Consider the following 18405-nt stretch of genomic DNA (forward strand, 5'->3'; position numbering starts at 1 on the left):
AATTTCTTCTGGAAAACATACAGAGGACGTATTTATACTTAATTACTAGCGATAAAATTAAATGCAGTTTATTGTCGTTTCTCAAACACATTGTTCGAGAACAAAGTAAGATACAGCTACTAAATTAATCATAGATATTTTACAAATTTAAGCCAGTCACTTAATTTTAAATCGAGGTACAGTGAGAAAGATAATGCAGTGCAATTGATACTGTGCATAGTGTCGCAGATAAAGTATATTTAACCTTTCATCTGCATACCAGGTCGTTGTCGACTAGTAGTTATAACTATTAATTAGGTAATTTCTCAGCTTACCTATATTTTCGATTAAATGTAGCTTCTCTTAAAGAAATGAAGGTAAGATGTAGCAATGAAAACTATGAAATAATATTCTAGAGATCTGGAAGAGTATTAAAAAATGTTTGGGGTTCTTTTAAAACACAAAAGACCTAAAAGGATGTGGATGAATTTAAGTGAACCAGTATGCAGACAACGTTAGTAAAAATAAAGTTGCAGACGGAGGGTTTAATGTCGTGTCATTTTCAACATTACGATTACGTTTTAAAGTCTGTTGCAATGTTTGTACATTAAGTATCGAAGAAACGTTTACTTCACTTAGTTCCATGAATTATGCGAAATATAAGAATTATTTTCAACTGGTGCTATCACACGGCAGATAATGACATTGGTTTATATGTGTATTTGTATTTAATTATACATGATCGCCAAGAAGGTTAACCCTTCCAAACTAAAATTAGTTTGTCCTAAGAAAATAAACTTTTATTAATAAGAAACTCATCAATAGACAGTAAATGTAGATAAATGCAAATAAATAATATAAAAATTATCATACTTTGAGACATATGTTCATCAAACAATAATAAGATTTGGATCGAATATACATAATATGTATCGCAATTAATATGCTTAGAAAGATTAAAGGAATACACGAAGAATTAATGATTTTTTTACGAAAGCACGATTAAAGGAGCACCTCGAGGAGATTATTTAAATTTCTTATTGCCTAGCTTATCACTGATACGCATTTTACCTGATATCTTTCTTCATTTACAGAAGTGTTTTGATTCACCTTTTAGATTTAAAAAACATATTTTAAACTTATTTTTTGTGATTTGTCTTGAACGGTACACAATATATTTTAAAATCGTCCATTTCGTATTTCATGTTATATGGTAGGTGTCGATAAGTACAATGAATATTCAAGCATTATCAGGCTACACATTAACAGAATCTGACTTTGCACCTAATGACGATGAAGAATGCCTTCTAAGATAACCAGCGAATAGTTGCCTCGCTTGATTGAGCACTCGAATAACGTTATGTCGACGAACCATTTTATCGAAATGCATTGCCATTTCGTTATAATCCATTTGATTACGCATAACAAAGTCTCTGTGTTGCAATAACAGAGTAATACAGAGGAACATAAGAAACGGATTACCACCACCAAATTCGTGAGGTGGAGGTAGAGAAGTTTCTCCCAACTGATCTTCGCAAGTTCCTGCTGGAATAAGATTTGTAAGCTCTGTGGCTTCTTCACAGTGCTCTTGTACCGATTGTTTTATTGGACTTTCTTGTACTGTTGCATTTTGGTGCCAACTTTCTGCCTCCTCGCTGTCCGAAGCAGATTCGGACCTATGAAATTTTATAATTTTTATATTTAAGGCTGTGTACACTTTGAAATATAAAATTCTTGTGAAATTATAAAAAGTTGGTCTATACCTTGTAGTCCGTTTAAGTAATCTAATTGGGGTAACAGATTTAACACCATTCTGATCTTCTAATATTTCGCCATCATACTCGAGTTCTGCTTGCTCATCTGGAGTAGCTGGATGATTCTTTTGCTGTAACGTGTGCAGAGGATTCTCCCATACAAATACATCCGCAGCTGGACTACACCTTGCTAACTCTGTATCTGTTTCGCTGTCGGCTAATTCGCTTTCTCTTTTAGATAGAACACAATCACATTGTTGATCACTTGGCGGTGATGGTCCGAAGACTTGTCGATCGAGTGATTCTAGTTCCAGTCTTAATTCTCTAGTCATTGATGTAGTCATTGGAAAAAAATCTGTCGGGTCATCCGGCGAACTTGGTTCATCTCTTAAAACTCTAATTACTCCGCTCTCGCTCGAAACACGTCTAAAAAATAATATATTTACCGGTTATAACATTATTTTTACCCATTATTTATATAAAACGGATAAGAATAACATGCTGGTATTTCTGATAAATTATGTTTATCTATATTGAACTATATTGTATTTATATATTGTATTTATATTGTATTTATATTGTATTTATATTGTATTTATATTGTATTTATATTGTATTTATATTGAAAATATATTGTTTCACCTCAACTCTGGTTCAGCATCGCTTGGCGTTATTTTGCTACGGTTGAGGCTCGTGAAGTTCAAAAATTCGTTCAAATTCTTTACTACTCGGGCGCATTTCTTTTCACCATCATTTTCATTATTTTTTGTTTGTTGATGTTCTTTACTAGGTAACGACAGTCTTTCTTTCAATTCCAGCAAGTTTACGCGTTTAGATTTACCAGACAGAGAATCTGTACTTAGGCACTTTTCCGTAGATTCTGTGTTTCTTCGATTTTTCGCTGTCGTCAAATCATTTTCTGGCTCAGAAAACGTCTCGTAAGGAGAGCTCGATCTGTAGACAGCGGGTTTCACTTTATATTATTATTTCTATTTCACTGCTTTCATCGATTTGCATAGAAGTACCTTTTTGAGTCACCGTTAGTTTCTGTAGAGCTTTGCAAAGATGGATCCTCCGCGTTAAGAGTCTTTCTTTTACCAGTAGTGGCGATACTCGCGGAAGAGCTTTGTCGTCTGATAGCACAAACTTTCGTGTATGCGTTCTCACGAATATGTTTTACGTTTGGGCTTGGCGGTGGCGAAGGTGGAGGAAAAGGTACTTCGGCCAGATTAAGTTCTCCGTTTGGCGGTGACGCTGGCAAAGCAGCCCATAAAACTTCGAGCATTCTCAGAGCGTCGTCCAAAGCAAATTCACGTTTCATTTCTAATAAAAGCCATCGATAACAGAACAATAGGTCGTCCGCTTGATGGGATTTTAAATAAGCATAGAAGTCTGGGTCATAATGTTGTAAACCTTAAAAAATGTAGATATTTTATAACAATTGATACAGACGTAATATTTATTAAATGAATCTTCCAATTTGAAAGAATTATATACATCGATTAGAAGATTGTTTTCTTCCTATTCTAAGGACAAGCAACATCAATCAGTTGCTTTTTGAAAGATAATCTTTTCCTTTCTCGTTTACCGTTCATTTTAATGTAAAAAATGGTTCCATTACATGGTAATGTAAAAAATCATAATTTTTTAATAATATATAATAATATATATTTTTTAATAACTGGGAATATGTAAGTTACTTTATATTTTATATTTCAGTTATAGCTGTAACTATTATAGCTATAATATTACGTTGTAACTTTTACGCATATGACATTTTTTTATATCAAAGAAATCACAATCTCCTAATTATTTAAACAACATATTCAATTTTACATACCTTCAGCCAAATGTGCAAATTTTGTAGTCATAGCAATTCCATCAAGCATAAAGTTGTCTTTCAACCTCCTCATAAGAGCGCACAGGCATATGTATGCTTGCGCTTCGTCCCTCATAGTAACCAATAAAGGCGAAGCCAGATCGCTCATACCTTGACAGTAACTGACACTCGGATGATTTAAGGCATACGTAGTTAAGATATTAAAGAGACTGGCCGTATTCTGATTATCGTCAGAACCTCCGTAAAACTTGTGATGTCTATCCGTTCTTAGAACATCTTTCCGTACCATACTCGTTACATATGCCAAATCTCCGACATTTTGTCCCTTTTGTACCAAGATTTTCCATCTTTCTCGAAGATTTTGATACTCTTGCGACTTTTTCTTCATATAATCCATCCTCTCGCGACCGGACATTCCTTCGGGATATACGTTTAGAATGTGTTTCCAAACCACTTTTCGCAGGCTAGGTTCAATTCCACCGAAGTATATGACGGCTCGTAATTCTTTAGGGTGTATTACTTGTCCGATGGGATCCAAAAATCGTCGAAACTCTGCGTCTGTCAATGGTGGTCGTGGTGGTTGAGCACATTGCTGGTGCGAAGATTCTTCGCTCAAATTACCCAGAGCACGTTGAACCATGTTCAGTGTTCTTTCCATCTGTAAAAAAAAAAAAAAAAAACCGGTCAGATTTATAACGTATACATCTATTCTATGGTAATTGATCTTTTTAAATTTTATGAATTGCGAAATACTTTTTTATGAACATATTAATTCTGACCAATCTTATCTTTACATTAAATGCTTCCGAAAAAGTGAAATATAATCGAGATGTGGAAAAAATTGTAGGCCATTTTGAAGATTTTGTGGCAGACGGTTGAAAAAATATAGTAAAAAATGGAGAGAAAGTTAAATCGAGAGAAGTTTAAATTTTGATAAACCACTTTGGTTTATACGATATTAAAATGACCAAAACTGAGAAAATTTGATTTATCAAAAGGACTGATTTGTTAGACTGATCGATGACCATAAAAAATAATGTAACAAGTAAACGGGGAATATAAAATAGGTAAAAGAGAAAAATCTTTCTGTGTTACATGTTGCTACAAGTAACGCGTTAGAAATTAAAAAATGTAATATACATTTCAATTCTATCCTAAATAACATTGCAAGGTTAACCATTCAGTGATTCTTGTGATCACCTCGAAGATACATACAAACATATTGTGATATGATATCCTTGTATTCAGTTAAGAAGGAAGTGGAAAATAAAAGGAATAACTGGAAGCAGAATGACAGATGATCGAGGGACAACGAGCGAAGTACTCGCCTTGTTCATTATTAGACCCGGTAACTTGGGCGTCTTGTATGGAAACCCGGTTTCTTGTCGAGTCGACACTTCCTGTGCATTTTGTTCCCAATAACATTCGCAGTCGCCTGTCTCTCCGAATGGCTTTAAGTTGACTTGCAGATATAGATAGGGTTCAGAAGCGCTATAATAAAATACGTTATCAGTTGAAACAACGGAGTTCGGTATCTTTAATCACCTAGGTACCAGTGGTATTATATAAAATATTTACCTGATAAATGCTGCATCCAAGTCCCAGTCAGAAAGTAGGAATAAGTATGTTTCCGATCCATAGTCATCTATTGCTCGATAAGAAACTGTGAATTCTCTGGAAATATTTCAGAAACTTATTTCTTTTATCGCAAGTTAACATTTTTAATGATATTTTGTCTCGATATTCAAGTGTTAAACTCCTACATTAAGTGTAAAATAATCATCAAGTAGAAAAACATTCTATTTTTTATCATTTAATTTTGCGCTCATTGTACGAGCTTAATCGATTAATAAAAGATGTATCGATGAAAAATGCTTTATACGAAGAATGCTTTTAAATCTACGTTCTTTAATCTATATATTTATCAATTTTAAGTTTCTAATTTATATTGTAACTATTACACATTGTGTGTGTGTGTGTGTGTGTGTGTGTGTGTGTGTGTGTGTGTGTGTGTGAAATAAGTAAAAGAATTCGTGGTATATTTATGGTATGTAAGGATGAGAGAGAGAGAGAGAGAGAGAGAGAGAGAGAGTGTTAGTTTAGTGCGAACGGTGAATTAAATATTGTAAGAATTTGTAGATTTGAAAGTCTTGCAACCCGATAGGAGTGATATCAATAAATTAGGATTAAACTGCTATATATAGCGTGCATAATTTTTCAATTATTAACATTTCCCTCTGCTCACTAAATCTGTTTGTATTATTTCGAAACATTTGCATCGTAAATGAATGATTCATAGAAAGTAGCAGACAATTGCAAACCGATCGAGCTATCTACCATTAATCGATGCAACGATGAAGTGAAAAAATATATTCCAAGATTATTGTAATTTAAAGTCAAATCGGAATTTCTCGCCATCTGCCGTTACGTTCATTTCTTTTATACTTTCGATACATGTAATTAAATACTACCTCTTTCTTTTCCGATAGTAACACGAGAATACAATCTAATTTAATTATTGGCGAAAGTAACACAAATGGCATTCAAATAGCGCTCGATTCGTATCGTATTTATTACGATTCTGTCATAATTAAACGCCGATCTCGTTCTTGGTAGTTCGAGTTTAAATAATTCAGAAAAAGCTTAACAAAACATCAATTTCTAGATAAAATTCAAATTAAACATTTTATGTTTAATTTATAAGACTTCCATATTCTTTTCGAAAAATGATTCTTTTTCTATTGTTACTATCTAATAGTTTATGTTTAGCTTTCATAGTTGGTAATGAGAAAAGACTCGTGGAAAATTTTCCTTCTCCGACCTAACGTGTTGTGAAACGCGTGCTCGGTTTTCTAGATAAATGGTAATCGCTACGCGTCCAAAGCAAATGAACATTAGCCGAAGGTAGAGTAGCGGTCAAAAGTTTTGCACGACTACGTATTGTTGACAGATTATCGCACTATGTTACAGATATTAAAATTATATAATCAAGAGATCGCGATTTTCCTTAGAATCACGCGCACGCGCACTCACGCTCTATCTACGAACCAGCAAGAGAGTTCATTGAAACGTGAACGATGCTTGACACGACAAATATAAAACGATTCGGTGTTGTATTTGCTGCGATTATTAATTTAAGACGAATATTCAAATACAGCGGAGAAATAGTGCGTTGAATTAATAGGTTAAAATAGCAAGACTATTTAAAATAATATATTAAATTGAAGCGAAGAACATGGGTAGAGCCAATAATCTACCTAGCCCACAAGATAAAAGATTCGTGGAAATAGTTGTGATTATTTGTAGATTCAAGACAGCTTGTAAGCAGACCGATGGTATTGTAGGTACTTCTTGCAGGTACTGCACTCTATTACGATAAACCGAAATGTAGTAGACCCCTGTTGTACCCTTTATACGAAAAGGATCGCTTTCGGAAAAGGATCTTACAAATGATCTTAACTTTTTTCTATAAACTTTTGTCCGGCTTGAAACTTTTTCTTATTCCTTAGTTTCACTCACGACCATTGCTCGGCATTAATAACAGTAAAATCTCACCCTTTGATATCGAACGCTTTGATGAGTATACTTTGAAGCACTTCGATGGATGTTATCTGCGGGTCCACGCTGAACTTCCGATACTCTGGCTGATGTCTGGTCTCGCATTTCTAAACATAAATGTTTACCTCTGTTATAAAACGTGTGTCCCGTATCGTTTCGTTTCGTTTCGTTTCGTTTCGTTTCTAGAATTGAAATTGTCTTCGATAGAATTGAACAATTCACTGTATTGTATGACGGTAAAATCTCGAAAAATTGTTTTTATACAGAAAGCAAAAAATATATCTTATATGGTTGTTATTAATTTCAACATTTAAATAAATAATTGCTATATATATACGAGAAATTTGTTAAGTGTTATCAAAGTAAACCTATTTTTTCTAGGCACAACGTATACATACTTTAAATGGTAGATATTATTTACATATATATAATATATGTAGTACAGGCAGGATTAAAGTCTTCCAGGCGTAGTTGATAAATCTCGTTTGATTTTTCATGAATCGAAAACTAAGTTTCAGTGTTATTTTCACTGTGCATAATATTAGCCTTGAATCGTTTGACCGTTAAACGTAAGAACTTGGAAAGAGGTACCTTTCCAAGGTACAAAAATGACCAATCTTTCTGTAGCTCAAGCAATAGAAATATTTGTACATCATTCTATAGATTTCAGAAAATTATAAAAGCACACTCCTTTACCGATCATTAAGATAATGGGAGAGCCGTAGACAAAGTTCGAATGATGAAGCAAACGAAACGAAACATTGGTACTCGTTAACTTCAAATGATCGTAGCTTTGTAACAAATGGATGAAATTGAAATATTCGAACGCTATATATTCGATACGCTTGCGGATAAAACTTGATATTTATATTGTACGGCAAAAATAATGGACAAAATATTTGTTAACGTTCCTAGAAAAAGGTAATTATGATGAAGCGTAACGATAACGTGATGATGATAAATAAGTACATAGAACAAAATATTCTTACAGAATATTATGATCCTTTTAAATGGAGTTACACGTACATACGAGCCAATACATTGAAGCTTAAGAAAAGTTTGTGAAAGTAATAGACGTACAAAAATTCCATAAAATCTATTACACTTCGCAATTATATTATTTAAATATATTTAAATAATAATAATATAATAGGATATACATGTATAAAATTATATTATAAAAAGGAATTTGACGTTTATATTAACGAAAGCAATATGTACACGAAAGTACCTAACGAAAGTACATGTAATTATGTAAGAAAAACGAGAGAGAGAGAGAGAGAGAGAGAGAGAGATAAAGGGGAAAAAGCAGGACGAGATTAGAATAATATTAAAAGGATTTCTATATATAAAATTAGAAGTCGATTTCGGTTGGCAGTTACACTGTCACACCTATTATATAAATGCTCTTTTAATTATACTTGTCTTAACTTCGATCGAATGTATTGGATCACTTTATGCCATTGCCAGATAATATTAACACGTGCAGAATTGCAGGATATTGAGGTTAAGGTTAGATATTGCAACGAAACTATTAATATTTTCGATTTAATATGAAATATGAAATACATATATACATATATGAAACAAAATGATTGGTTGTAATGTTTTCAGTAATGTTTCCATATAGGACACACGAACAGACATTTTTTTTCTTAGTATTTTAATAAGCTACCATCAATAACGAGTACAAATAAATAAACCATAACACGAGAGTTTCAAAATAATAAAATCCGCTTTATAGCAGCAATATATTGCGAGTTATTAGAAATATTTTAGTCAACCAGTATTTTTCCAATTTTTGCACATGAAGAATACATATTCGATAACAGACACAAAAGAGATCCATATTTGTATCTCTGTAAAAGCAGATGTCTTGTGCTTTTAAATTTTGTTTGTTAATTTTTTGAAGGTAAAAATAATTGCCGGGAAATCGGATGAAACTTCGATTCTCAAACTGTGTACTAATAAATATACGTATATATATATATATATATATATATATATATATATATATATATATATAACAAGACAAGATATAAGATATATAAATAAATATATATAACAGGATGTTATACATTGTCTCGGTACAGACAACTCTCCGACATTTGTTTAATTTTCTGTCAAGTGTCACACGTAGTCATTTGCAGGGTTTGCATAGGAAGATAGGAGAGACGTTACGGCTGTTCCTGATTCGAAATTTCTGCCGCAATGCCATAGGAACATTTTGTCGAATATCCCTGTGAAATAGCGACGCGTTCTAATTATTTTTACAGAACGTTGGTTATTCCAATTACGAAACGCGACGTGTTGCCGTTGCCGCGCGACGCCTCGCTTTCTTTATCCGAATCTACTTAAAAGACGTACACGTACATATATGTACATATGCGTGCATATCAGAAACTTTCTACGGGTAGTAACAATTTACAACTACCTAGGAAGATAGAAATGGAATTCGTCTTTATTATCTGGAGCGAATTCACGCTTCGATTTCGAGTTCGAGTGATATTGAGCTTATATGATATTGAGACTGCGTTTTCAATGATGTTACATTGAAGCTTTAAATCCCTATGCTCCTACTGCAAATTTATCATTTCAAGTATTTCGTAAACAATATCACTAATATATATATATATATATATATATATATATAAAAAAAAAGAGTGAATAGTAAACGCAGGGAAATATCGTTATCGATGAAGAATATTTCTTTTTTATCAAATTCAACAATGAGAATTTCACCATTCGACGATCGGAATAGATTTGCTTTTTAAATGTCCTTTAGCGTGTAATAATGAAACATTATTTTCGAGAAAGTTTCATTGTAATTTTATGCGAGGTGTCGATGTAATGGCGAAACGTGCAATATTATGTTGTATAACATGAACTGTACCTTTACTTTGACGCGCACAGCTTCTCTAGGACAACCGAACATGTTTGACGTTGATATTCAGGCTATTTCGTGCACGCGAAAAAAGACGTTCAATAATTCAGGACAGCTCCAGATTCATCAAAATGTGCATCTCCTCGAGGACTTTCTTATGACACCGAACTAAGCTCCACATTTTTATGGGTAATCCAGTTCTGATAGGTTAATTCGTTTCACGCGACGCGTAACGAGCCACCTTAAAGCTTTCACTTTTTCCCAAGAAAAGCATAGTAGCGTCTTGTCAGGGCACAGCACCACCACGTTTCCCTAACAAAATCCAAGTTTTTGAACAACCGCCGATTGACATTTGGCATAAGAGTTCATGATCGTTCGCGATGACGAGGTGTATCCCAAAACCCCAACAGCTGTCGATGATGACACGTTTCAGAATATTAAGTTTCGAAATCGTTTCGCGCGTTGCTCGAGTTTCGACTACACAAAGATCAGTCGTCGTCACCGTGATCGTTGACTGACGATACCGTCTGCTGCCGTGATTCGTGTCTCGTGTTTAATTGGCCGAAATTGTATGTCCCTTTCTTCGTTAAAATCACTGATGTTGGGACGAACGGAGGGATGGTATTTCGAAAGATGACAAGCGGAACGCAGACGAATAGAAATGCCGATGGAAATTGGCGTTACGTTCTCGCGAGGAAAGAGAAAAAGAGCGAGAAAGAAAGAAGCGAGCGAACTGAAGCGAGCCGCGTTTGACGCCAAATTTAGTTTAACCAGAGAGGAACTGAGTGCTCACGCCCGTAGTTCTAGTTGTTCCACGGTACAGCTGCTGCACCATGCGGCCAGGTGCTGAGTTTAATTGACATTAGCATGTACAAGAACCTATAAAATTAGGGATCTGCTCTGTTTGGTTGGAATTTAGCATATACAAGAACCTATGTATTTAAGCTTAAAGTTAGGGATCTGCCCTGTTTGGTCGTGCACTAGCATGGACAAGAACCTATTTAATTGTACGGTTCTACGGAAAAATTCATATCTACTATTCTATCCGAGATAGAGAAATATAAGAATGACAAAATCGCGCATCAATAAAACTAGTTGTAAGTTGCCTAAAAAGGAGAAATTAATCGTTTACTATATTTTTGAACGATGACACGTATAAGGCAATAGTAGAAATTCCTCTCTGGTATTATAAAATAACAATTTTATGACCTAAACATCGATTAATAGCAAAGTAAACAATGATAAATTATTTTCAATTAAAGAAATTTCTCTTTTTATGACAGTTTCGCTATCGATTCTCCAGGACTATTCTAAACTGCTACTAATTATTAACAATTTTTAAGGATCACATTTGTCTTTAATAAAGACACTTACAAAGCAGGATAGAACAATTTCCCCGATTTTCATGTAATAATAAGCAATAACATACCATATTTTATGTAATAATAACAACTTTACTCGTGTAACACATAAAAGCTTTTCATTAAGAACATAATCTTATTCGTAATCGCTACTGAACATTGTCTTAAATATGTTTGCTATTCCTCAAATTCATCAATTTCACTGTTTGAATACACTAAGTTTGCGCGCGCTTGTATATACGAAAATTGTGCGCTCCTATTTGCGAAATGTATCGCAGAGTCAAATCGAGCGTGCCTATTGGCGCAGAATATCGTCAAAGTCAAATCTGGCGTGCCTATTGGTGCAGAATATTGTCAAATGAAATTGTGCGTTCCTATTGGCGCAATATATTGTCACGTCGAATCGAGCGTTCCTATTGGTGCGAAATATTGGGAAGTCGTAGTTTCGCGGAGAGACATGCCGTGGGGTGACGTACTCTTGAAAGTCTTTGGAGCGAAAATTCGTCTCGTCGAGCGTAACCCTGTCCTTATTAGTACGTCCATTTCGATTTTATCAACATTTCCACACTTCTATCTGCTTCATACAAATAGTACGTTCGTATTTAACCGCTTATTGATAATAATTTTAGTAAAATTAAGTAGTATCCGAAATCTTCTTTTACTTTCATCGTTGATCGTGTATTTGACAGGTTACAGTCAACGATAGTCTATATTACCGGTCTTGAAGCCAGAATTTGGGCCTTATTATTACTTTATTCCGTTATAACTAGCCTTAATATTGTAAATTATTGGTTTATTATACATTTATTCTTGGCTGTATTTCTGATAGTTAAAATTATCGATAATTCACATTACCGTGCTTTGAGGCAGATTTTGGATTTTATTATTGCTTTATCTTACTATAATTTGTTCTGTTATTGTAAATTGTATTGGTCTTGTTATACATTTATTTGAGATTGCTTTGGTTTTCTTTTGTATAGATTATTGGCCGGTCACGGGACTGAAAGAATAGGGGTTCACATCACAGACGCCATAGACGATTAATAATCGATAATTCGAACTGATACGAAATGGACGCCGCATTTACCATGCTTCGCAAACGATTAGATTATCAATATTCCTAGGTTAAAAATTGTTACTTTAGCGTTCCTATTTTTATAGTAATTGGATTTTAACAGGATTTCAATTTTTGTTATTATTAAAATTTCGAACAGAGATTAGAGTTTAGAAATTTTGAGTAGAGTTTTATTTATCATTAGCTTAGACTCCTTAAACAATGAAGGATATATTTTTAAGAACAAATTATAATATTTTACACGTTTTGTTTCAGTTTTTCATAACTTGTGCTTTTTCTTGTGCTTCGGAAAGGACGCAGTGATGCTTCGAAACTAAGCATGTAAGAATCTTTGCATATCGCATTTCAATTAATTTTATTCCTTTGATTATTCTACTTGAATTATTTAGAATGAAAAAACAAGCTTGACTTAAAAATTTAATGTCAGAGTTTCAATTGTTGGAGTAATTAGAGTTTACTACCAATTTAATCATTCTATTATCATTAAAGTTCAAAATTTTCATAGAGTTTCATATTACGTTATCTCAAATTTTTTAGTGAATCGTCGCTTATTTCTGAAAATATATTATTCGCGGATATATTATTTATATATGTATAATAAGTCATATTTTGTTAAAGGTTTATCGCTCCTTTCTCTGTCTCCTGTCTTCTGTTTCCTAAAAGGACCAAGTGGGGCTTGAAAAGCTAAGAATGTAAGTAATTTTGTAATCTGTACTTTGTTTAATTCTAGTCCTTGTATTTCAATTTGCTATTCCTGATTTAAATATCGTCATTGAAATTTTAACAGAGATTAATCTTACGCTACTTCAAATTTTCCAATTAATTAACGTCATATTTAAGAGTAAATCATGATATTCCATGCATTGTTACAGTTTTTTCTATGATGGAATTGCATGGCTCCTCCTCGATGGCGGTCTTCACGACGATTTCCCCTGGGCTATCACAGCATCGATGACTACGTTCCTCGCATCTTATCGTGAGTCGCATGCATTTTTGTTCCTCCGGTCACTCGATCATGTCGTAGGACGAAAGGTCCGAATCGACACGGGTGACTGGTTGTATTACGTAGAATTTTTTGCGAGCACAGTAACCGCGGGTATTTACTATACCCGTGAGTAGCAACATTTTCTTTTTCTGTGTATTATTTATTAGTTCAGGATAGGTCTTCTTGCACGTCGCGTTTTTTTTCCTTTTATATTACATGAAATTAACAAAGTTTGTATTAAGAATATTGGTAATGATATCAACTGGTACAAACGATATTATATTAACGATTAATTTGAATATTTGTGATTGAAGGTGTGTTCGTAAATTCGGAATTCGTATTAAAAATATATATTCACAAAAAGAAATTGCAACGGCTTCTGTTCTCCGATAGCATTGTTTCAGTGGACTTAATTGTTTGCCATTCATTTTTCAATTTGAGTATTAATTTAAAATATACATATAGAGATATTAAAGTTCAATTCTGCCGTACAAAAATGTATGAAATTTTATGTGCAAGAAGAAATTTCGCGACAGGCAAATTTTGGAATCGAAGCAACAAGTTTTGAACGTCAATTATCAAATAACTTTCTTATTTATCGTCAATTTGTCTCTTTTGTAATAGAATTTCAATAATTCATAGAGTCTAAATAAAGAGTACAAATAAATTCAGTATTATTAGTATTGTGGTAATTTATTAAATTAACGAAGTAAAGTATACAGTGTTGCTAATTGGGATAAAATTCGAAGATGCAAAACGAAGAAAGATTAGCTCGTTAAAGACAAAATAGATGCGCTAATACCCTTTTTTTTTTTTTTAGTTAGGATTTTCAGGTTTAACCGTTTCCGTGTCCATTGCCAGGATCTCGCTCACGTGCCCAGGTGCTACTTGGATGAGAGAAAGGCAATGGGTACGATGACCATTGATTTTATAACAATTTCTAAGCGACCGACGATGCGTTAGCGTATCGTGCACGATGTACTTTCTACATAGTGTGTGTGTGGTTAGGCTGTGGAATTGCGTCGTTTCAGAGTATTTATTCCATTTGCTATAAATTTAAATTATAAAAAATAAATTCACACAAGTGAATCATCATTTCAATCACAACCTGTAAATCACTGTGGAATACAGCGAGTTAGAGATATTAATATTATTAATCTTGTTGTTAAATCGTAATAGACGGTAGGAAATTTTGCAGCATCTGTAACTTCTTTGACAATTAAATGTGAGATTTACTTTTATCGCGTTGCACGCAATGGTCGTTAGCCTTCGTCGGTCGATTTCAGGAAAATGGGTAGGTAATATTAGATTGTGCGAGTTGTGTGGGAAACTCGGGTGTCGGAGGCGTCCCGGGACGTCCTCTCTAGTGTAGGTGCTTGCGCCCGAGTGTCATGTGTGAGAATCGTGTAGCGATTGTGTTGGTGTGCCTGTTTTCTCATTTTTGGAATATAGCGCTAGGTAGGATAGGTAGCATATTTTCTGGTGTGTTTGTTAACTGTAAGTAGGTAGGCGCGTTTTCGCCTGTTCAACCTGTTTCAGGGAATTTCATTTGAAAAATCAACGGTGAAGCTGGTTACATACAATGGAACATACCATTGTCTGCCTGGCTTTGGCCATCGATTTTTCGAATTCCGCGGTCGTGGTCGCGGGTGGGTTTCGACACGAACGTTGACGTATTGCTGGAGCATGCACATGCGAACGGACAGCGATCTCTATGATCGCTGTTCATCCATGTGTACTAGGATCAGCTTTCGCGATTTACATTTTTATTTTACCTTTGTAAGTTATTTTTTGGTTTGCGATTTAGAAAGTCTCGAGCTTACTTAGACGTAAGTTGTTTCAACGGGCATCACGCCCGAAGAAAAGAAGAGGCTACTACGAGCCGAAGAGGCCCGGCAAATTGCCATAGAAGAGGGCAACTACTAATGGCTTTGCATCTTCTGTATCATCCAGAGAATGGAAAGTCATTCTCGTTACTACTTTGTCACTGTGCTCGCCTAAGTTATTTGTAATAGTATTAGTTGTGATTTGTTTGTTAGCCGACCCATTGTCATGTTGGGCTAACTTTGCCCGATCTTTGCAATTAGCGTTGCGAGTCTAAATTTCGCGTTATCAATTAGACTTGCGAAAAAGTATTGACTTCGGTTTGGATTAGCGTTACGATGGAGAGACGGTCGCGTTTGCTTTAGCGTTGCGAATTATAAGATATCGCGATTGTTCTTGCTATTTTCTACCGCGAATAATTATTAGAATTTGTCAAAGAGTAGAATTTGAATTTGTCGCGTGTTATGTGAATTAAAATCACATAATATAGATGGTAATTTTACATTAAATTCGTTTTAAGATCTCTAGCGTTGCGTTAATTAATAATCGCGTTCTTATACGTAGTGTTGCGTCTTTCGATCACCCGATGCAGCTAAGATACGTACGTGGCTGCACTTTGACATCACGATATTAGCGTTGCGTGAATAATTATAACACTCCACTACCGTCTATACTTTCGCGGATTTTTCATCTTTTCTTTCTTCTCTTTTTTATCTTTTTTCCCTTTTTTTTTTTTTTGTCAGTAGCAAATTTGATAAATAACATCGAAAACGCATCGAAAGCACTCCTCGCGATTTATTTCGAGAAATTTATACCTTGCAGTTACGCACTTGAAAAATTAGCGTTGCGAAATAGAAAAATGTCCCACTCACGGTTTGTTCGGGATCCTATCGAATGGGTCGCCTTTCCGGCTATCGGATCTATCTCTTTTTCAGCATCCCCTTGAGCGTTTGTTAATGGAAATACCGTTGAACGGTATATCTGTTCGATGCTGATGATTTAATTTAATTTAATTCGTTGTTATAGTACTTAAAGTTATTATAAATGGTTTTATTTCGTAATTATACGTATATTACATTTGAGGAAAAGTGACAAGTGATATGGTATATCGGCATGTTTGAATTACTTAAATTTAATATGATATAAATAATTTTCTAGCAAATGAAAAAAAGGTCTTCTAGAAACAAGTTAAATAGATAGTCTTGCAGCGTGAAACTCGATATGTTCTTGTCTAGATAGGTACTAGTGCGTAAGCAAACAGGGCAGATCCCTAATTTTTATAGGTTTTTGTATATGCTAACGTCAATTAAACTCAGCACTTGGCCGCATGGTGCAGCACTAGTCCAGGAACAACCAGGTCCATAAGCGTGCGCACACTCATTTCCTCCCTTCTAGTATCGGCCAGTACGGGCAGAATCACAAATCCTTCGTTATTCGATGTATCGTTATGGAATTCCCGCTGGATCGACACTCTCTTCAAATGACGCACGATTTATGTACGCGTGTGGTTTATACTATCGTTCTACTCACATATGCTAGGCTGTATACTAGCAAAGAGGGAATTAGAGTGCTCGCGCGCGTCCTTGTGTTGTCCCCTATACAAGTGCTGTACCAAACAGCCAAGTGTTGCAGTGGTTTAACCACAGACGAGTATATGCATAAGATAAATCACATATAATCCAAGTACGATCGTATTAAATAGCTTTCGACGCTCGCTAGGGAAAACCGTTCGAAAATTGAATCGTCAAAAATTAACATGGAAGACAATAAAGTTTTTCTTATTCTGCTCATGCATAATACGCACATATACACAGATACTACTAGATTAATAAATCATAATTTTTTAAATTAGCTTTATGTTAAACTATATTAAATTTTAGCTATCCTAATTAATTACAATAAATAACAAATCCAATTATTGTCAATTAAATGTTCGATTAGGTGGAAAGGTTTTAAAACTTTGTATAACACAGATATGAAATTATTTGAGGCAAAAGCACTAGTGTGCCTAAGTCTATGTGTATGTTACGGCTTTTATTCGTACAAAAAAAATGTTAGTACTTATCGGAAGTTTATATTTATTTTATTTGTATAGCTGTTTAGTAGATCTGTGTGTATAGCTGCACTTGAAATATGTAAACAAGCAAATCATGTGGGACTACATGATATTGTAGCAGCAGTAAAAATATTTTTGTATCGTCTGGCGGTCAAGGTTTTAAAGTACGTATAATGTATAATAATAATAATAATTTTTATTTATTCATACAATAATATAATATTTTATCAATATCGTGGAAAAATGATTTATTTATTTAACTTAATAAGACGTTATTATTCATTATACGCATGCATTGCCTATCATATATATTATTATGTTTTATGATGTTTATGCATTATTTAAAAAATTAGAATCAATTTTCATTATTTTCTTTCGTAGACATATCTCTACTCTTAAATAGTTTTATGTTCTGGTGATTTTTGCGTAATTTTCTAGACGTTACAATGATTCTTTTGGCTGAACGAAGCAAGAAATAAGAAGAAAAGAGAAGGAAACACGGGAAGAGAAGAGGTGAAAGAGTTGATAAAAGAAGTGGTGTAATAAGTATGAAAGAGAAGCTTGAACCAAGTTAATGAGAATGGAAGGAAGGAAAGCTAAGTCTGGATAGAAGGGTACGGGAGCTGGAGAAGGCAGAGGAACGCAGAAATAAACAGGAAAAAGAGAATAACGTAATGATTAAAGATCTTTGAATAAATAGGTAATTAGAAGAGGATGTTGCAGGATTTATAAAGAAGAACGTGGAAACTGAGATGGAAATAAAAATATTACCGCAGATTAAGAGCAAAAGGAATATTAGTACGACAAAAGTAAGATTGGCTGGCATAGAAGACAAGAAGATAATAATGCGAAACAAGGAAAAATTAAAAGTTAAGGACTATATATATACAACGATATTATATATATATATATATATATACTATAGGACTATATGTATAACGACGATAGAGTGTGTAATACAGAGAGAAATAAGCAAGACAGCAGCAATAGGGAAGGTAAAAGTTAATGGAAATCAGATGTAAGAAGCTATTTAGAAATGGAAACAAATATGTATATATATATATAGAGAGAGAGTGAGAGAGAGAGAGA

The 18405-nt window shown here is 34.1% G+C and overlaps 1 protein-coding gene across 1 annotated transcript; it reads right to left on the reverse strand.

Annotated features, from left to right (window-relative positions):
* Window positions 1–52: 52 nt before the first annotated feature.
* LOC117210831 (TBC1 domain family member 25) lies at window positions 53–10802 on the reverse strand. The gene is made up of 9 exons (XM_033454225.1): window positions 10025–10802; window positions 7129–7238; window positions 5152–5247; window positions 4902–5064; window positions 3574–4231; window positions 2759–3146; window positions 2376–2687; window positions 1743–2159; window positions 53–1655 (listed from the first exon to the last, which is right to left on the reverse strand). The coding sequence occupies exons 1-9, from the start codon at window positions 10064–10066 to the stop codon at window positions 1235–1237; spliced, it is 2607 nt and encodes an 868-aa protein (XP_033310116.1). The 5' UTR covers window positions 10067–10802; the 3' UTR covers window positions 53–1234.
* Window positions 10803–18405: the final 7603 nt, after the last annotated feature.

Source organism: Bombus bifarius, unplaced genomic scaffold, assembly GCF_011952205.1.
Source record: "Bombus bifarius isolate JDL3187 unplaced genomic scaffold, Bbif_JDL3187 scf7180000008213, whole genome shotgun sequence".
Classification (NCBI taxonomy): domain Eukaryota; kingdom Metazoa; phylum Arthropoda; class Insecta; order Hymenoptera; family Apidae; genus Bombus; species Bombus bifarius.

What these genes read in the sequence shown, in the direction of transcription:
- LOC117210831 (XM_033454225.1), bottom strand. Translation starts at nt 10,066, where the DNA reads ATGTTCGGTTGTCCTAGAGAAGCTGTGCGCGTCAAAGTAAAG. An exon ending in ACTAACGGTGACTCAAAAAG is followed by an intron (nt 2,688 to 2,758) that starts GTACTTCTATGC and finishes CGCTGTCTACAG; the next exon opens with ATCGAGCTCTCCTTACGAGA. An exon ending in TTACTTAAACGGACTACAAG is followed by an intron (nt 1,656 to 1,742) that starts GTATAGACCAAC and finishes AAAATTTCATAG; the next exon opens with GTCCGAATCTGCTTCGGACA.